Here is a 20,911-nt window from a genome sequence, read left to right on the forward strand (position 1 = left end):
AGTTACATTCCTCGCGGACAATACTCGGAATCGTGGAAAAACGATTAGATGTAATTCAGAAAGATAACACTTTCTTTCCCCTCACTAGGGAGCTGTCGAGCAAAAAACATCATCTCATATCTAACCAACTCGAGGAGATAATTACTCTTTTCTAACACTATTCAATTTCAGTTTTCTGAAATCCCCTGTCTTCGACAATCATCCAGGATGCTAAGACATCCTAACCACCGTACTTCAACATCACCACCAAGCCGGAAGACACGCTCATTTCCAACGGAAAAAGAGCAGCTTAGTGTCAGTCCGACTAAAGCCGAGATCACGAGAACAGTTACAAAAGCCAAAGCGCTCGCTACTGCAGCCGAGGCTGTGTTGCTGCTTCTCAAAGATCCTACCATCAAACATTCAGATGATATTGATGAAAAGACTGTACGATCCGCGGCATCTCTTGTCTTTCAAATGAAGGCAGTGGTAGCCAAGATCGAAGACTTCGATTTATACATCTACAACAAGTTCCAAAAGCCCGAACTAAAAGATTCACCGGATAGAGAAACTCTCTTCCGAGACGTTACGAACACGCTCCTTGGAAGCGGAGCAGACAGTTCTCAAAAGAAACTTGCTGCTCAAATTGCTGAAATGGAGTCAGTTCTAATGGGCTATGGACAAACGCTGAGCAGTTTCCAACCAAGCAACCAGCCCCAAGATCCGCAAGTAAGCGATCCGCGGGATGAGATGGAGAACTACATCAACGAGCCGCACCTCAGTCAGAAGACTATTAACTTGGTCGACGAGATGCCATGCTCTATCGAGTCTCCAGCTAGCTCGCGTACGATAACCTCTTCTCAAAGCCGAGACTTATCAATGATGTTTTCCGACAGTGCGTTCCCAAATCGCACCAAGGAACTTCAGCAAAGTCTGATAGCAGAGAACCGCGGGTTGCAAGAGGAAAATGCGAAGCACTTTCATGCTCAATACGAAGAAAGTCAGAGACGACTTGCTCTTGAAATGAAGGATCAAACATTTCCTCTAAGAGAAAATGTCCAGGAAACACCGTTCTTTCGTTCAGCAAATCAGATCAATAATCTGAATATTGAGCCAGAAACAGCTGAAACACCAAACGCTACAAATCGTCTTGATATGAACGATCTAATGAATGCTTTCCTAAGTATATCTCAAAATCAGCGTATTGGTGCACACATCCATGAAAGAGATGAGTCTGTCAGGTCCCGAGCAACTAGCAGAAGAACCCAGGCCAGAAGGTCAGCCCGTTCTGAGTCGAGCTACGTGCGGAGATACGAACGCGATGAATCTTCCGAATCGGAAGACGAATCTAACCATCCGGTACCATTTCGTACCGCGACGATCCGCCGCAACAGATCTCTCAGCCCAGAGCCAACGCCTCGTAAAAATGGTCTGAAAATCGAAACAAGACTAAAATTTCTGCAAAAGTTCGACGGAACCAATGACTTAGATCTTTTCCAAACACTCTTCACCAAATTTATCCTAAACGACGATGAACTGAGTCCAGAAGAAAAACGCGCTGTGCTGATGAACCACATCACTGGTCCAGCTACAATTTGTGTCTCGCACGCCAAAGACTCTAAGACTGCCATTGCGGTAACATTCATATCATTGAATAAAGTCTACGGAAAAGCGAATAGCAAACATAATCTGCTCAAAAAGCTCGAAAGTTTACCATTCCATCAAACTGATCCTGAAACAATGCGTCAAGATGCGGTCTCCTTAACAAACGTCTTACAACAACTGAAAGACAGAGGACTACCCGCGGATGATCACATGACTATGTGGGCGATCGCTTGCAAACTCCCTGAGAAAATGCAAAAGAGCTTAGCCAAATACACTGTCAAAATCGGTGGGGCATTAACCCACGACCTGATTCTTGACAGAATCAGTCGAGACATCGAAACGATGGCATTGGAACAAACCTATATCAGTCAACGCAATTCCGAAGCAAATGAGCTATCGGAATCATACGTTACTACGAACTTGTCAAATGTAAACTCGAGCAAGCACAGAACTCCCGCTCAGTTCAATCAAAATAATCCGCGGGAAAGAGAACGCAAACTGGTATATGATCCTGCACAATTCCCATTCGAATACGTCGATCCGGTCACGAAAAGTAAACTAGAAGGTTACTATACTCCTGGATCGAAGGGCGTGAATCTCAAAATCATCAGCCGCACTTTCCCCCTTTCTGAAAAGGAACCAAGGCCGTGCAACGTGTGCCAAGGAGATCACAATGAGATCCGCTGCACCCTCAAAAGCCACGAATTCAGAGAGATGTGCAAAAGGAAAGGACTATGTCCAATCTGTGCCAGGAAACATGATATCACAGTTTGCGTTTATCCATACCGCTGTGGATACTGTAATGGATTGCACCACTTGGGTGGTTGCCCACAGAAAGAGTTCTACAGAGACAAAAGGAACTATCCAAAAGGAGCTCAGCCAGTGGCAACGCTTTATCGTGCCAACAAGACTAACCAATTGAAGTAAAGGCATTACGGCAGGCACAGGGTCAAAAGTACCGAACTCTGTGTCCAAAGCTGACTTGCCAACAGCATTTATCACTAATACTTGCTCATATACTTCCGTTCCTTGTTACACTAACCTTGTCTCTAAAAACTATAGTTCTCGATCCTCTTGCTCAAGCGAAGATTGCTCTCAATCCGCGGTTCAATTCATTACAATCCCAAAAACATTATAATATTTAAAAAATCTCTTTTAAAACTAACTATACCAAAGACGGTGATACAGAAGAATCGGCTATGCAGCTGTTCACTGAGTTTCTAAACAGATCAAACCATTATGTTTATGCGACATTAGTTCCGAATGACACAGAACGCCTCACATTCCTTTATCTGGAAACAACAGAAGGCTAACCACTTCTTGGTCTTGTTGACTCAGGAGCGTCTCTGTCTCTCATTCTGGAATCATTCGCAAATGGTTATTTACATCCGATCTTGAAACGAACGTGACTGTCAGTCCAAGGATTCAGATTCACCACATTCAAAAAAAAAAATATTCATGCCTTACAAAGTCATCTTCAAGATACCAAAAATCCACAATCCATAGTGATTGTAGGATCACCAGCTCTAATGGACCCAAACATCCAAGCAGAGGTAATCTTATCCGAAAACTCGCTACTACGGTGCCAAAGCCAGCTCAAAGGCAGAAAGTTATCGATCCGCGGTTGTCAGATAAATATCGAACTGCAATTGAACAGTAGTGATCCGGAAGATGCCCTGACAGAACTGACTTACAAAATTGCCAATTCAAAAATTGAAAAACCTGAGTTCTAAAGTTCCCTGTACATCTGATGACAGTTGCAAAAAATCCACACTGGATTTCATACATAAGTTCATCGCAGTTGTCAAACATAAGAACAAAAGAACAAAAAGTTTTCTTACATATCACGGCAACAAGTCACGTCCAGCAGCAGTGCTGCAAGAGATCGGTCAATATGGTAATCACACTGAAGAAAGGCACAAAACTTGTTAATAAAATTTACTAAAATTATTTTCAATAAAGACAAAGACACCCATCCCAAAGAGATGTTGCGATCCGCCCGTCAAAATATGACACCTGGACAATTTCCAACCTCGGTATTCGTTCAATGCAATTGGCATGTGATCTTGTCCATACTATCCAGACAGATCCTCCGCATGACCATACACGATCGCAGGAGAAGTCCAATTGAGTCAGATATTTTGTTCATTCTGAGATCATCGATCCAGATACCAAAACGATTGTGACTATACTTGCCGAAAAACCCATTGTCCCTCGATCCGCAGTTCCACCACAAAACGACAAAACTGTCATGGTTCGGAACGCTACTAATACGAGGAAAGGATCATATGCAACAACAAATTCTCTTAAATACTCACAAAAACTATTAGAAAAATTCTGAAAACACATTCAGCAAAGTAGAATATGAGTTGAGATAGCCAAGTGATGAAACAGTTCCAAAATCTCGATTAGCTTCACCTAGCAAAGATAGCGAGATTGCTCATTATCACCGAGCACTGCAAAGACTGACTGTATATTATCACGGCTACACCTTCCCTACTGTCTGTCAGCGAGCACAACACTGGAGCAGATGGAATACACCGTGTTACACAGAAGGATTGAACCTTCAAGGCTTCCACATGAAGCCAGTGAGGCAATTCTCGGACACCCGCGGTTTCCACTTGCAAAACCCATCGCTCCCAAAACATATGACATTAATGGTCAAATCCCAGAACGCGACGGACAAATTCGATCCGCTATTCTAAAGTGCAGAGGCAAATCATACTCTCGTGCAGTCTCTCAGTTGATTCCTCGAGAATGAAATCCACTGAACCGCCCTAATATTGCGACAGAGGAAGAGACAGATGATGCACAGGACTCCAGTCCAAGAGAGCTACCAGCGCCCGCGGTTCTGTTCAGTCCAGACATGAAATACGTCCCAGAGCTATTTCCAGCAAAAAACTCGCCTGACATTGCTGAATGTGAAAATCATACAGATCCAAATTTTAATGTAAATAAATCAAATAATACCACTGAACCAAAAAATTCCGATCATACAGAGAATAATATAATATCTGGTGACACAGATGATTTTAACATCTTGGAAAAGAGATAAACTAACGGGAATACCCTACAAGACCATCAAAGTTGTTCCGGCAGAGGCCGCGGATGAAGATATAACGGAGTTACCAACGGGCTGAGTTAGAACATTTCTATCTCGAAAACTTAAAGAGCTGCCCATTTAACTACGTCCATCTCACTAATGTCCTTGCGCCCGCTGGCACCCTCCCCCCGGGAGTGTTGTCAACTATTTCCCCGAAGACAAATTCGTCGACAACTTAAAGGCTGGATGATGGCCCTCATGTGGTTTTCCCCGCAAAACTAGGACCATCATCGCCTTAATAATCTCTTATTCCAATCTGTTTATTCACCTTATTATTTATCTCTTTAAATCTCCTTTTATCCGGAATATTCAATTAATTATAATTTGAATTACCGCCCTAAAACCCATTGTGTCAGTAAACGCGCTCCACTCAGCCGCGAGCGGTCGCGTAGCGGCCGCCGCGCGTCCTCATTGCTCAGTCTAACACGACGAGGAGTTGTTGCCTCCTCCGGTCGTCCGGTAGCGGGACGAGTGAGAAAGTGTCGGCTAAATAGATCCTATCATTTTTCCGGACTATTTTAGCCTATTTTATGCGCTACTGACGCTTGGGAGAGTGAATAACCACCTTTTTGGGCCCTTTAGGCCATTTTCTCTATCCGCTGTTCGAGTGCGCCGTTTTACGTCCAACTTCCGTGCCGCCGCTCCTTCAGTTGGACTTTATATAAATTATACTAACTAAATCTTTCGTAAATAAATGGGTCATTGTCTTTAAACTGTGTTCTGTTCGTTACACCGCTTATCTCACACTTTAGCCGTCATTTTATACACTTTGTTTGGGAAGATTTCTCCGGAGCGGGGTTGTCTCCGACCGCATTAAAGCCCCGCCTCCACAAGTCCTGTAATCGAGAGTACAATGAGACGTCGATCATCTTCTTCAGCATCACTGATCTCCTCTCCAGAATCGTTATCCGACATTGGAGTACCAGGGCGTGGCACCATTCGATTTTGAAACGGAATTCCGCGGCGGTTCATCCTTAAATGTGAAAATTTAAACCACCGAGTTAAAAAAGGAAAATTGAAGAGATATTGCGAAACCACATTAGAACGACTGTGATTAAAATAATAACACGCGACGCTGCCGCTACCGCGCCCGTATGAGAGACACATGTGTTGTAAGAGGACACAGACATAATGAACAGTGGCATAAGTAAGGGAACGCAAAAAAGAGGAAGAGATGAAAAGAAAAAATAGTAGTAATAATGAAAGATATTAATGAGTGTTAATGGAATATATTTTCTTTATTCTCTGGTGAAATCTTTATCCGGACACTGGGTTTACAGATTCTGTTTGGTCAAAATTTGTACTGCAATGAAGATCGCATTTTCTTTTCAGAAACTTCAATATTATTACAAATTTATGGAAGAAACTGTAAAATCTTGGTTTAATCTTGTACCCTATCCGCGCTCGGGAATCGAAAAAACAGTTGTAGGCTGAAAATTATAGGCTCTATTTTTGTTTAGATGTCCTTAATAAATAAACGTCCTTTTAATTAAATAAATTTTGAAACTTCCAACTTGTTCAATCGAAACTCTAACTCACATCAATTTGCTTTTTCATTGTTTTCACTATTAAAAGGACGGATGAAAACTGATTGAAAACGGAATCGAGGGTTCATAATGGTCCAAAGTTTAAACAAATTAAAATCAACATGCATCGCAAAGTAGTGGCAAAAAAGATCTTATAAAAATTTTAAAAAACTCCTATTTGCAAATTTCATTGATTATGAAGCGAATAGGACTTGCGGCTTAGCTGCTAATTTCTTGCTAATAAGTACTACGCAACAAAAACCGGTATCGCACAACACTCTAGACGCAAGAAAGGAGAGAAAAAAGACGCAAGAAAGGAGAGAAAAAAGACGCAAGAAAGGAGAGAAAAAGACGCAAGAAAGGAGAGAAAAAAGAGTACAGAAATTTTTTTTATGAGTTGTTATTAACTGATACACGGAATTGACACTCATAAACACATAATCCATGGCAAAGGCTGTTCGGGTTAACGTAAACATAACCAGACACAAGGTCACAGAGAGAGGGAGAGCGCGCGCGCATAGAGAGGCAAGAGAAGAAAAGAGTGTAGCATGACAAGAAAGTAAGAGAGTGCAGCATTGTAGACAAAGGTGGCGCAATGAAGAAAAGAGGGCGGGTATTGAAAAAGGTGTAAATAGGAAACGGCGGAAAGAGAATTCATGCGACTCTAAGGTTTACTCCCGGATATGTGAACCCCCCTCTTCTATGATTATTATTGAATTCTAATTATTTGCGTTTTTCTGCAATGATGGCAAGTCAGAAGTATCGCCACCATGGTATGGAACCCAAATTGAGAGGTCAGTTTTATAAATATCCTAAGTTTTGATTAATGAAGATGATGGTCAAGTCGCCTTGCATACATTTGGTCATTGTTCATTTACAAGAGAAATTTTGATTTGAAGGTTTTTTCAATAGTGAAAAAGAGTCAGTAAGGTCAGATCTTTAATAGGACATTTATTTCGAGGGAACTAGTTAAGATTTTATATTTTGATGATGTTTTGTTCCTTATTATTGCGCCGCCCTGTCGATTTTCCTTCTCACTAAATTTCATCAAAAATCATTAATTATCAATTTCGAAATTTCAAACACTGAGAACTTCTTCAAAACAAATGTGTTTTTGGGAATTAGCGAAATTTTGCCAAAAATTGAATTTTTTCTTGAAAAAACATCTAAATAAGGTCAGTGGCGAACTTGCGCAAATGATGGCCTAACTCTCCAAAACTCAACCATCAGTTTTTTTAAAATAAAATATGATTTTTCTTCCTAATTTCCTCTTCAATTCAACCATCTCCATATCCAGACCCACGTGTTTTCGGTCGTCACTACCAACAACGAGCCAAGAATGGGACAAGAAAACGGCACATCGCAAAGACGGAAACGAGCACAAAGACGATCGGAACACTAACTCTGTACGGAATGGTTGACTGTGACCAAGTCAATAATGGGGAGGAGCTTAAGGACGCTGGACCGGGTCGTGGAGCTTATGGAGACTTTCCTGAAGGTAAGGACTCATCGATTGTGCTATTAGAGAGATGGATATTTGAAAGAAATTGGGATGGATGACCGAGTTTTGGGAAGTTAGGTCACTAGGGTTTTTCATGAAGAATCTCAAAGAAAAATGGTGGACGAGTTTTAGAAAAGTGGCCATGACTCTCAAAGTTTCCGTTTGTAGCATAATTTTACCCAAAACACGGCCATCAACCGAGTTTTGGGAATTTAGACAACTAGGGTTTGGTTTTTCATGAAAATGTGAGAAATCGTCTTCAAAAAGTAGGTGGCCAAGTTTTCGAGAAAGTTAGGCCACCGATTATTTTTTCCCACAGATAATGAAAAACCAAATTTTTGCTCAATGGCTACCAGAGCTGTGCGGAAGTAAAATTTTTGAAAAGGGAAGAAGGAAGAAGGAAGAAGGAAGTAACTTTTTCAAAAGGGAAGAAGGAAGAGGGAAGAAGGAAGAGGGAAGAAGGAAGTAAATTTTTCAAAAGGGAAGAAGGAAGAAGGAAGAAAAAAGTGAAAAAAGCCCGGAAGAAGGAAGAAGGAAGGAAGAAGGAAGGAAGAAGGAAGGAAGAAGGAAGTTGAGTTCCGAACCGGGAAATCGGAAGTTAATTTTGAAAATGACAAATTTGTGGAAACTTTTTTCTAGTCATCTCTGAAAACGAATTTTGATGTTGTTTCATACAAAATTCCGTTAAAAACCACCAAAATTCCGCCAAAATTCCGTCGAAAATTAAAATTTTTTAGTAAAGTTTTCAATGGAAGAAGGAACAAGGAACAAGGAAATAAAATTTTCTTGAAAAGGAAGAAGGAAGAAGGAAGAAGGAAGTGAAATTTTCAAAAAGGAAGAAGGAAGAAGGAATAAAAACGTGAAAAAAACCCAGAAGAAGGAAGAAGGAAGTCGAAGGAAGGAATTCCGCACAGCTCTGATGGCTACATTCTAAAAATTCGGTCATGTCGTTTTAGAATTTTTCTCTCATAAAAATTAAAAAATGAAAAGTTTTTGGCTCATGACCGAATTTTTACAAAAACTCGGTTACCACCTACTATTTTTGTTCACTTTTTAATTTTTCTGTGCTGAAACTCTGTGAAAAATGAAAAAAAGCTTCTAGTGTCCGTGTTTTAGAAAAATTAGGCCATGGCTCTCAAAGTTTCCGTAAGTGGCCTAATTTTCCCCGAAACACAGCCATCAACCGAGTTTTGGGAATTTAGACAATTAGCGTTTGGTTGAAAAATCGTTTTCAAAAAGTTGGTGGTCGAGTTTTCGAGAAAGTGAGGCCACTGAGTTTTTTCCACAGAAAATGCGAAAACTCGAGAAAACTTGTTTTGTATTCAATTGCCAAGTTTTATGAAAACTCGGTCATGCCGTTTTTGAATTTTTCTCTCATGAAATCCCAAAAAATGAAAAGTTTTTGGATCGTGACCCAATTTTTGCAAAAACTCGGTTACCACCAACTTTTTTTGTTCGTTTTTTGAGTTTTTTTTTTGCGTTAAGGAAAATGAAAGTTGAATTCAAAGTCCTACACTCGGACGGGTACAGCCCGGATCGAAAAGACCTGCACAGTTTTTTCACAAAGTTTTTTCAAAATTTTTTGAAGTTTTTATGAGAAAAAATTTGAAAAAATTCAAATTTTCAAGTTTTTGTACTTTAAGCTCGAGGGAATCATGTGAACATGCTTATGATTTTGCAGAAGCTATTGAAACTACTTTCTGTTTCAGTGGCAATCAAGCAGAAAACGGATGACGAGACAAGTAGTCTCGTCAACACTGCAGTCAGAAACAAAATGATTGTGGACGACGAGAAAATTTCGATTCTGGCCGAAAACAGCAAATTGAAGGAGAGAAATATAGGTAAATTTTATTCTTCATATTTTATTTCACGCAAGTTACACATTTTTCCAGCTCTTCTCCAAGAAATGAAGACCTCGAAATGGAAAACCGCAAGCTTGCTGAGGACTTCAAGAATGGAGTTCAGTGTCTCCAAACTGAACTTATGGACGCCAGTAAGAAAGAAGTGGAAGCCGCCAAACAACGTCATAAAATGTTTGACAAATCACTTGGAAAGTATAAATATTGTATTGTTAAATTTGGTATAGTTTAATTCTATAATAAACTCCTGATGTTCAAAAAAAACATTTTTTGTGCGCTCTCAAAGAATGTGATGAATGTGATCAAGTTTGTGAGTCATGAGTCTTATTTTTATTTCACAAAAGTCCTTTGTCGTTGAGGGGCTATTATTCTAACTGTTGATCACTGCATGTGTCATTCATGAAAGAGAGAGTGAGAGAGTGCAGATAGTGATATACATTAAAAAAAATTAATGAAAGTCGATCTGGCGTGCAAATAGGGACACGAGGTATTATGAGACAACAGTTGAATTGTTAACTATGTATTGGGTTGGTGTGCCTCCAAAAAGTAAACAAGACACGAGACAATGAGAAAAAGGCCAGAAACAGACAAAAGAGTGCGAGAGAGAGAGAGAACATTGGGGAAGGAGGAGATTCTTGGGAACAGTATAAATAGGAAACGACAAAGAGGAAATTCATACGACTTTCGGAAACGCTATCTGTATGCGATTCACCCCTTTATATTTCTATGATTTTTTTTGAATACTGAATTATTGCTTTTTTGCAATGGTGACAGGTCAGTTCTGGGATAAGCCCGTGTAAAATATACCGACATCCTTGGGATGCCTTATGTTTAAGAGAAAGTATATAACAATAATAAAATTGCAGAGACATTTGGCATCGCCTAGTTTGCAAGATCATCATCACGGTTGGGAACATCGCCACGTTTGTAGGTTAGTGATTTTCAAGTATACTATGCCTAGGTTAGTGGAAATGATTGTTCAACTCAATGTTCTAGTAAATTCCGAGTTTTGACTTCCTAGTCAATCTGAGGTCTATCCTATATCTCCCCCTTCTTCTTTTTTGTCGTTTTTCAGGCATTCAGTTCTCACCAGTTTCTTTACAGGATCATGAACTACTTGTCGATCTTTATCGAATGGTTTTTCGTTGTTCATACCGTTTTCAACGGATCATGGACATTCATTTTCATCTGATTGGCGAGTGACACGTGCACACTTGCAGTGATCTCCGTGTCAGTACTCTACTACATCGCAGTGCTCATGATTAATCAGAAATCTGACAAGCAAGTTAGTTGGATGATCATTTTCGATGTAAGTATTATTTCGAACAATTTTTCTCTAATATGTTCATTTTAAGTACCTGCTCTGCATCACACACATTTTCATCCTTGCAAGCATCAGATTTGAAATGGAGATGATTCAACACTTCCAGCAAGATTGGTACATCTTCATCGCCTGTGCTGTTGGTATGTCATTTTTCCGTTACAAAAAACAGTCGATTTCCTTTTTTAGGACACTTGACCCACAATTTCATGCTCATCGGTCTGTTTCTCGTAAAAAATAAGTGCCAGGAGGATACTAAGCCATTCGAGGTTCTTCAACAGGCCGATTCCGATGACACAAACAAGGAAAAAAGCAAAGTGAAGATTGCTCCAATCGAACATGTTTGAAGTGGATTGTTTTCACAATGAATGTTAACAGAATAAAGATTTTACAGTAGAATTTCTGAAACTCTTTCGTTTCGTACGGACTCATATGTTGAGGTTTTCTTTCTGAATACCCTTGAGCTCATTGTTCAGCTCTCACTCATACAGATAGTCAGACTCAGGTTTTACTCGAGTTTTTTGTTGGTATCATCTTGCGCTTTAAATGAACTTTTCGCCATCTGCGCTTTTTTCGACAGCTCTAACATGCAAGGTCTTATCGCGAATCGTCTTTGTTGAATGAAAAATAGAAATAGCGGTTTTTGTTGTTGATTCAATTATTTTGTTTCTATAAATTCCCATCACATGCAAATTGACGTCGCCTCTACCGATCGACCTCGATAACTATATTTCTCAATAACTATACCAGCTAACAAGCAGAAAATATGCGTCAACGGTACGCCAGCCCGTCTCGAATGTTCCGAGGGGAGGGCAGTGCATCTCGGTAGTTTGAAGAAGGACAAGAAAGTTTTCAACAAATAAAGTGTACAATTTTATAAGATCTACATTTTTGTAGTTGACAATGTCTTGATAATTATACCAGCTCATGAGTAATGGCAGGAAGAAACGGAAAGAAAACGCGCCAGACAGTTTTCGATTTTCATGTATTAAACTATCAAAAGAAAAAAATCGCTTTGACCCGTCATCAGGAGGCATTTTCTCTAGGAATCTTGTATTTCTTTCTGTATTCTGAACTTAAAATTAATTTTTTACGAACAATTTATGTTCTTTCGTAATCATCAGATTTTTGAAGTTCTTTCCCTTCTATTTTCTAGTTCTAAAACAACACAACTTTTTTCGATGTTTTATAGATTAGTTCAATTTTACCACAAAACGTTTCCTGCAATAGGTATGCTATCACTGCGCGTATGTGTGCAGCGCCGTTCAAAAAACAGAGGTTTCCTTTTTTGTTGATATTATGCGCCTCCTCAGCCCCTTTCACTATTTTCTCCGTCTTTCGCTTGCTAAGTCTCTTGTCCCCCTGCTTGGTCTCCCGCCACTCTATCTACCCTTTGTGTTCCTCTCCGGAGCGGCAGAAAGGGGTGCACGTGTCGTTCTGTGTATTGAACAGAGGCAAGAGCGGTGTTGGTGTTTCTCTTGCAGAGGAGAAAAAAGAGTGTAGCTCTGGAGGAAGAAGAGGGAGAGAAACATAAAAGCGACAAAGGCGCGCTAGATGCAAGATGCAAGAAAGAGAGGGGTGGGAAGGGGGGGGGACGACTTATAACACAGAAAACACGCTCTATTGAACAATTAAGCAGACGGGAGGAGTTCACTGGCTATAAGAACTCTATTATACACATGTGACTTGTTTTTCCCTTAGGATGGCTACTGAATGCCTCGTCCCCCATTTTCAATGATTTTTACTGAATTCTAATATGGGGAGTGTTTTTATTGCATTTTTTAATGTTAAAAAAAATTTATACAGTTTTTAAACAAAGGCTTTTTAATTTAATTATTGAATTATTGATTTTTTTTCGGCAAAATTTTGATAAATAAGTTAGCAAGGTTACTCTTAACTTTTAAATTTATAATGCAATTTAAGTTGTTGAAATATAACTAAAAACTCAGTTCTTCTCGATTTGATCACGAAGTTTTCCTTCCACCAGAACTTCTTTTAAGTCAGGAGAACGGGTATTGCAGCAAGAAGTGCAATTTTCAGCATATCTGTCAATAAAAATAGTTTTTTTTTGGATTTTTTTTGCGAAAATACCGAGAAAATGTTGTCTCAAAATGTTCTGCGTTCCTCCCACAAAAAACCTTCTGTTAAATACATCATTTAATTCCAGAAGCATCGACACGTTTGTCATGACTATCCGCCTCCCACGTAACGAAATCTACCGTATCCAAACCAATGAGAACTCCTTTGAACTGTTCTCAGAATATGATGGTGCCAAAGGACGATACGAAAACTCGACGGAAACAACAACTGACACTTTTGATCTACCGTTTTCGAAGGAGAAAATTGAAGGGATGATGGCCGTGGCAAATGATGGACGAGTATTCTTCAATATGTCTACGGAGCAGGTTTCCTTTTTCCGTTAAAAAATTCTTTAAGATTTTGTTTTGCAGAAAATGAACGTGTTCAGAATGTCGAGATACTGCATTTTCTCGCATCTCAACAAGGATTTGCTGAAAATGATTGTTCTGACAGGTAAGCATCCCATCTCAGTGCCTACATAGATTCAAAATGTTTCAGCCGAGGAAAAAGACAACGAATCAATTTTGGAACTACTGACAAAGGACTTTGAAGAAGTGTGCAAGCTAATTTTAAGATATCGGTCGGATCTGTTCTTTTTCCAAACTTTTTAATAAAAGTGTTACGGGATATTGATAATTGTTGTTTTTTCCATTATTTAATTTTTTTGAACAAACGTTTTGCAGAAAATTTGATTTGAGTTTTGGTTTCAGTAGAGATGGTTTCAGTTAATTCATCCGATAACTTTTTGAGAACACCCATTTTTAAAAGATTTTCTCATTCCAGCTACTTTGAAATCGAAAACTTTCAATATGTTCCGTCCGCGCATTCGCATGACCTTCCTTTCCCTTGTCTCTGCACACAGAAAAATAAAGACACTCTGATTGTGCATCGCTTTCGCCATGTCGTCCAACACTGTGTCTCGTGTGTGTATTTCAATAAGGTGAAATAGAGAAGTCTCTTTCCTTCTGGTGCCTGTGTTCGCCACGTTAGAATTCTGTGTATTTTTAGTGAGAGAGAAGAGAGAGGTGTGCTGTGTTGGAAGAGAAGAAATATGCGAGAGAAAAGAAGAGATAGTATTGAGAATGGAGAGAGACATATGAAGCAGATACACGTCGTATTGTGATCTCGAAGAAACTGGTAGCTTCTCATGTTGTACATTTTTTCCCAATTGTATATATTTCTGTCTCTCTCCATTCTCAATACTATCTCCTCTTTTCTCTCGCATATTTCTCCTCTTCCAACACAGCACACCTCTCTCTTCTCTCTCACTAAAAATACACAGGATACTGACGTGGCGAACACAGGCAGCAGCTGGGGTGTCTGGAGGGCTGTAAATTTGTGTAGGGGTAGTCAAAAACACTGTTAACATGTACTAAAAGTTTTACCAAGTTATCTCAAAAATTGAAATTTTTTGGAATTTTTGGGCGAAAAGTCAATTATTGGCCATATCTTCCTACGATGACGTCGAATTTTTTTCATTCTGCAATTTATTCATTCATTTTTGACCTTTTTTTTCGGAAAATCAGTTTTTAGAATGTTTTCAGCAATTGAATTGCTTTGTTTACTAGATTTCTTGTTATCCTGATTTCTGGGTAAACTTATTGATTTTTCATAGTTCCTCAGAAATTTCAAACTTTTAAATTCTGTTTTCAATAATTTTACATGTGCAAATCTGCAGAAATCAGACCAATCCGGCTGAAATCATCACCTGAAACTAAAATATTTTCTTGTTATCGTGCTCTCTCTCTTTTTTAATGATTTACAGCTATTCAGATTTTAGACTTTTTTAGAGTCAAAAGTAGTAACTTATGGAAAAATGATTTTTTGGTATTGAAAAAAGTGAAAATGTGATACCCTTGTGACCACCCATTCTAAGGATAGAACGCCGCCGGTTATTAGCCGTCGGGGGTGTCACACGTCTTGGTGGTTTCCTGCTCTTTCAGGGCGTTCAGTGGAACGCAGTACTCAATGTACTGTTACGCGGTTTAATCATAAATAAATTAAATATTTAGAAGAATGATTCTGTACATAGCTTCCCATGTCTACCAATACGCCGACTAAACATGGAAATGGTACAAAAGTGTCTCTAGCTATTTCAAGATAACAAAATTTCAACATCGGTGATCATGGAATAGTCTAGAAATGACTAAAATCGAATCGAAATTGATTAGAATCCCTCGAAAGCATTAAACTCTTCTAATGATCTTTATTTTGTGTGCCTGAAATTCCTCTTCTTTCGTATTCTCCAAGCAACCATCAATGTTGAGACTCTATGTCCCTTTTCGTGTTAAGACGATACCTCATACAAAAGAAAAGAAAGAAAGAATAAGAGTTTATGGGTGCGAGAGTGTTTGCAGAGAGGAGAGGGTGTTCTCTACCAATTCGGGGGCCGATCGGAGCGGGGGTGATAATTCGTTTTATGGGGATGGGAAATCGGGAAAAAATAAAATGGTCATAAATCATCACAACGATCAAAAAATAATACAAAAAAAGCGAGAAGGCGGAGCTTGGAAACACTATAAGTAGGCAACGACAAGAAGGCACTTTATTCGACTGAAAGATTCTCAACCGGTATGTAGGATCGAACTAATTCCCCTTGTCTGATTTTTATTGATGTCTAATTTGTTGCTGTTTTGGAATTGCAGTTTTCCCTGATGGCCGTGGTTTGGAAGCACCGATTCTGGCGAATATCGAAAGAAATCGTGAAAAGCTCAATGACAGTGTTGGTTCGATAGGCAGTCCATCGCGTGTTTACAATCAAGAAGGAAGCATGCATCGAACATCTTTCAATAGTTGCCTAATCTATCAAGAAAGTACACACCTCGGTATGGAAAGTCGCCGCCCATAAAATGTTAGTTTTTTCAAACATGTTAATTAACTATTAGAGAAGATGATAGTTCAATGGATTATCCTAGTGGGTTCCGGTATTGGGCTCAAAAATTTTGAAAACAAATTAAAGAACCTGTGTTTTCAGAATCCGCAAACAATTCCGGAAGCCTGGCAAGTCAAGTACATGTATAGAGAAGTTTATGGTCGGAACAGTTGAAACTTCAATTCGGCGGACGCTGAACAAATAAGATGGGAGATTGTCTACGGCTTACCTCAACTGGAAACACATCTGCGTACTCTGCGTATTGGCTCCTGGGAAGAGCGCTCACCACTTTCTCCTACTATAATTGTCCCAAAAGGCATGCCACAGTGCCTATGACCCTAAAAAGTGGTGCGCGCTCTTCCCAGGAGCCAATACGTTAGACATGGACGTAAAAGAAAAAAAGGAAAACAGTGAAAAAAGACGACATTTTCATTCCATAAAAAACTCCGACGAGAATATTCTGATCTCACCACCATACGTATTGAAATATTTGTAAATAATAAATATTTGTAAATAATATTTGTAAATAATAATCTGTTCATGAAAAAATAATCTTTTCTATTTATTGATTCGTCATTTTTGATTGGTTGACGATTTTTCATACTTTACAATTTCTGTCAAAAACCTCGAGTTCCTCTTCTCCCTCCCGCCGCTCTCCGCTTTCTCCTCGCCATATCTACGCCCTCTTTCATCAAGTGTGTCATGCGGCCCCGTGGTGTAGTGGTAGCACGTCGGGCTAGGAATTATTCCCTTAGCTGGAAGCGTTGGTTCGAATACTTCCGGGTCCAAATGTTTTTTACTTTTTTGTAAAATGCAGTTTCGTGGTCGACGAGATAATTTCAAGTAAAACTGTATGAAAAATTGAGAAACTCCTAATTATTTGACAAAATTTAGTAATATTTTCGAGATTAAAGACAAAATTTAGTAATATTTTTGAGAATAAAAGACAAAATTAAAAAAAAAACCAATTTAGAGTGTTGAAATTAAAAAAAGAATAGAAAAGCAATAGAAGGCATGATAAAAAAAAAACGTTGATTTAGCATTTTTTTTTGTAAAAATGACTTTTTAATGTATTCATTAGAAAACCATCAAAAAATGACCCGCCAAAACCACAACTTGTCTAAAAAACTAATGTAGCTGTTTGGCCAAAGTCAAAAAAGACTCCTGCAGGAGAATTGTACGCGATTATAGCCGGATAGTGTGGTTGGGACCGTCAGGTAACTACACCAACTAACACTTTATTATTAGACTGTCTATTGAATCATCTGGATTGTGCTGTGAACGGTGTCTCGATTGACAACGCTGACAGGACTAAATATATTCCGCCTCCATGCTGAACCTTAGTTGATTGCTGGTAGAACTGCATTATGTTAGCTGAAAACTTCGAACCTTCAAGAGACCAAACAATCAAGAAAAACCAAAGGGAACTAGGAAAAAGTGAAGAATCGTCTGCTCCCATTATAAACTTCAGACTGTATTCTACTTGCTAAGGGAACCATTTGCCATCTTCATATCTGATGAGTTCAAAGGTGGAACCGCGCGTCTCTCATCCCAATCGGTTGTAAAAATGTCTATCGACATTCAGTATGTGAAAATCGGAGATGAATGCATTGGAGTGTAAAACTGAAACAGAGAAATCTACTTTTAAATTAATTTATTTCAAAAGGTATAAAAACAACAAATGATATACAAAAGAAATAAAATCATTGTGTTTTGATGCTTTTTATGGATCTTTTGGTACATTCTAGATTGGGACGACAAGTCTAATCGGTTCGGACACAGATAAGAATGATGCGGGAAGACAATTATATAGAGAATATCCCGTTTTTGTAAGTTTCGGTTAAAAGTTCAATAATTTCTAGATCGGGAAGATTCAAATCCACGTCTACTGAAGTAATCCTCAGCCCGGGTGAGTATAGAATGCTCGCAGCGTAACTTAGCAACTCTAACCGGCACCGACACAGATGAGAATGGTAAAGGGAGTCAATAAAAATTCGATCGATCACATATCCAAAAACAACTTCTCCTGAAGCGACGTCCGTTTTGTTCATCGGAACTCGGAAACCGAACGGATCCAGATCATAGAGGACATCCTCATTTTTCTTATTTTTAATAGGGTCGACGACTTCTTCGCTTTGATGGAACTCTTTGTAGACACTCAGATCATATGGTGTATCATTGACGTTAAGTCCAAGATTGGTAAACCGAAGATAATAACTCGGAACCGTTTTCCATTTGACAGCTGCTCTGAAATGAATGAAATGAGGAATGAACTCGTTTCAAACATGCAAAAAACATACCTTTAAAAACGGAGATTCAGGGGAATGGGGGAGGGGTAACTAGAATTGAAAGAGAATCAGAGGGAAAAGGGCGACCAGCCATACAGTAGGCAGTCTGGGGGGCAGAATGAGATGGGAGATTTTCTATCGCTTATCTCGAGTGAGAACGCATTTTGCGTACTCTGCGTATTGACTCCTGGGAAGAGCGCGCACCACTTTTTAGAGTCTCACACTGCTCCTGAGAAAACTCAACTCTAGGCATACTACCCCAAAAGTGGTGCGCGCTCTTCCCAGGAGTCAATACGCAGAGTACGCAGATGTGTTTCTACTTGAGGTAGACGATAGACGATCTCCCATTTCATTCTGCTTTCCAGACTGCCTACTGTATGGCTGGTCGCCCCTTTCCCTCTGATTCTATTTCAATTCTAGTTACCCCTCACTCTTTTGTTTCTCCGTCTTTAAAGGTAAGTTTTTTTGAATAGTTTTTTTTAGGAAAATAATATAGAGTTTTCAGTAGTGAACGTGATACGACCACTCGTTCAATAATCTTTGCAAACGTCAGTTTTCAACGAAGACGGATTTCGCTGTGTACTTCAAGGCTCGTACGAAGAATGGCATGGATATAGAACCACCACTGCTCACTGAAATAATAAGGATGCAGAGATGAACAAAATAATGGTCTACTTACTATTACAAGCCATAGTTTTAGGTCACAATGAACGAGCCCATCACCCCGAAACTGCTTACCAACCGATTCCTTGTCAATCTGGAGTCGTTTTTCAATGACATTTCAATGAATGGTTTCCAAATTAATGAGTTGAGTGGACTTCTCCGACGGATAAGACAAGTCAGAGAACACGCGGAGACTCGTGGATACAAATTAAGTGCGGACCAGCTATCGATTGTAATCGATATCTGCTTGAGCTCCATGGTTAAGGAGAGCGTGAAGGATGAGATTACGAAACAATCGACACTTCTTTCACTGATGATTGATATTTTGGACGGATTCTTGGCTCAAATGAAGGAAATCGGATGCCCAAAGATCACAATGGCTGTCACTGAGTATGTGAATTGTGAAAAGAGGAGGATCAAGAAGGAAGAGCAAAGTGTCAGCTACAACATAATAGCTAACCACTTTTCCAACATGATTGATAATTTGATCGGACTTTCATTTATTGATTTGATTGTTTTTTGTTTTGTATTGTGTTTTAGAGTTTTTCCTTCGAATAAAAAATTTTAAAACAAGATTTTTGAGTGTCTTTAGTTCTCTCATAATACGGTAGTACGAGACCCACGATTTCAGATTCTTCAAGTTTTCGATTGTTTGAACCAACCGCGCCCTACGGAAATTCGCCTTTATCCATTAGACAGAGAATGGACATTAGACAGAGTACCAAGAATCTACTTCAGTCAGAAAAACTTTTTCAAACCAAAAATTTTCAAAACCTCTTACCATGTTATCAAAATTGGAAAATGCTTTCTTCAAGCTTATACATTTTTCAATTTCATGAAGCTGATGACTGATGTTTCGCTAGTCGAAGTCGGTGGATATCAAGGACAACATTCTCAAGAAATGGTCTCATCATTTGCTGAGTACGCGTAGTTATTAGATCTGCCAGCTTCCCTTCCCCACCTCTTCCCCATGTCGAAGATTTTTCATTTTTCTAAGTTTCGATCAGATGCTACAGTTCCAATTTTCTCCTCCCTCTCAGCCGCTCTCCGCTCTCCTCCGCCATATCTTCGTCCACAACCAATTGCGTTTCATGCGGCCCCGTGGTGTAATGGTAGCACGTCGGGCTAGGACTCTTTCCCCTAGCTGGAAGCGTTGGTTCGATTCCTTCCGGGTCCAAAAGTTTTTTGTTTTTTTGCACAGTGCATTTTCATGCTCCACAAGATGTTTTTGTGCGCGTGCACAAATTGAGATCTACTTTGGAATTTGAGAAGAGGAAGCAGAAATTTTCAAGAAAATAAAGAAAACAACTGGATTAAACAAAATTGTTGTATCTTTCAAGACTATATCTTAGTTTTTATGTCGAACAAACTAGTTTCCTGTTAAAATTACGTCAATTTTGAAATCTTTTGATCTTATCTCCACAGTCTGTTTAGGCAATTACTTTGAGTGCATTGTGTACTTTACGACAGATGACCCACAAATTTTCTCATGACCTAGAGTGACAGTGTAATGAATTATTGACTACATACATGATGAGAATCAAATTGTCCGCGACGCATGCAACGCATATGGCACACTAACACTTACAGAAACTATGGTTGTTGAGTACAGACGTAGTGGTAATTGACGTGTAATAAACGACAGATGATCCACAATCGAGAAAGATATTCGAAGATAGTCACCCCAAAATTCAATCCAAATTTTGGAAAAGGAGGAGAAAAGGAACAAAAGTTAATACGGTGGAAAAGTAGAAAGATATAAGTTTTCGTCGACACCTCTTCATAAAAATTTTATGATCTTCTTTCAATTTTGTGTCTAATTCTCTATAGGGGTTCTGATTTATTCTAGATTGGGAGGATTCAAACAAGTCAATAGCAGGAACGTCAAATGTACAACTGAAAAATCATGAGAAAATTTGTTTTTTAATCCTGGGTGAACATTTGTATTGATAGGAGTTGAAAGATCTCCATTCTGAACCAATAAGACAGTTCTAAAAATCTTTCAAAATTACGCACCCAGTGGGGCTCGAACCAGCATCTCTTAGAACCAAAAAACTGTTCCAAAGAACATTTTTATCGATAGGAGTTTTAAGATCACCATTCTGAACCATTAAA

At 39.1% G+C, this 20,911-nt stretch overlaps 5 protein-coding genes across 5 annotated transcripts; 4 read left to right on the forward strand and 1 right to left on the reverse strand.

Moving 5' to 3' along the window:
• Positions 1–207: 207 nt before the first annotated feature.
• Positions 208–2,511, forward strand: GCK72_022698 (uncharacterized protein; the record flags this gene model as incomplete). The annotated part of the gene is made up of 1 exon (XM_003095754.2): positions 208–2,511. One exon carries the CDS (start codon positions 208–210, stop codon positions 2,509–2,511), a length of 2,304 nt encoding a protein of 767 aa, XP_003095802.2.
• Positions 2,512–6,955: 4,444 nt separating this feature from the next.
• GCK72_022699 (uncharacterized protein) lies at positions 6,956–11,241 on the forward strand (the record flags this gene model as incomplete). The annotated part of the gene is made up of 7 exons (XM_053735001.1): positions 6,956–7,007; positions 7,511–7,711; positions 9,424–9,555; positions 9,627–9,794; positions 10,794–10,882; positions 10,929–11,037; positions 11,084–11,241. 7 exons carry the CDS (start codon positions 6,956–6,958, stop codon positions 11,239–11,241), a joined length of 909 nt encoding a protein of 302 aa, XP_053578567.1.
• A 1,839-nt stretch (positions 11,242–13,080) lies between these two features.
• GCK72_022700 (uncharacterized protein) lies at positions 13,081–13,584 on the forward strand (the record flags this gene model as incomplete). The annotated part of the gene is made up of 3 exons (XM_003092162.2): positions 13,081–13,299; positions 13,345–13,426; positions 13,472–13,584. The coding sequence occupies 3 exons, from the start codon at positions 13,081–13,083 to the stop codon at positions 13,582–13,584; spliced, it is 414 nt and encodes a 137-aa protein (XP_003092210.2).
• A 3,522-nt stretch (positions 13,585–17,106) lies between these two features.
• On the reverse strand, positions 17,107–19,054 carry GCK72_022701 (uncharacterized protein; the record flags this gene model as incomplete). The annotated part of the gene is made up of 3 exons (XM_053735002.1): positions 17,107–17,178; positions 17,867–18,092; positions 18,876–19,054. The coding sequence occupies 3 exons, from the start codon at positions 19,052–19,054 to the stop codon at positions 17,107–17,109; spliced, it is 477 nt and encodes a 158-aa protein (XP_053578568.1).
• On the forward strand, positions 18,840–19,727 carry GCK72_022702 (uncharacterized protein; the record flags this gene model as incomplete). Its single annotated transcript, XM_053735003.1, has 2 exons — positions 18,840–19,186; positions 19,535–19,727. The coding sequence occupies 2 exons, from the start codon at positions 18,840–18,842 to the stop codon at positions 19,725–19,727; spliced, it is 540 nt and encodes a 179-aa protein (XP_053578569.1).
• Between the last annotated feature and the right edge of the window lie 1,184 nt (positions 19,728–20,911).

This window comes from Caenorhabditis remanei, chromosome X (assembly GCF_010183535.1).
Source record: "Caenorhabditis remanei strain PX506 chromosome X, whole genome shotgun sequence".
NCBI lineage: Eukaryota > Metazoa > Nematoda > Chromadorea > Rhabditida > Rhabditidae > Caenorhabditis > Caenorhabditis remanei.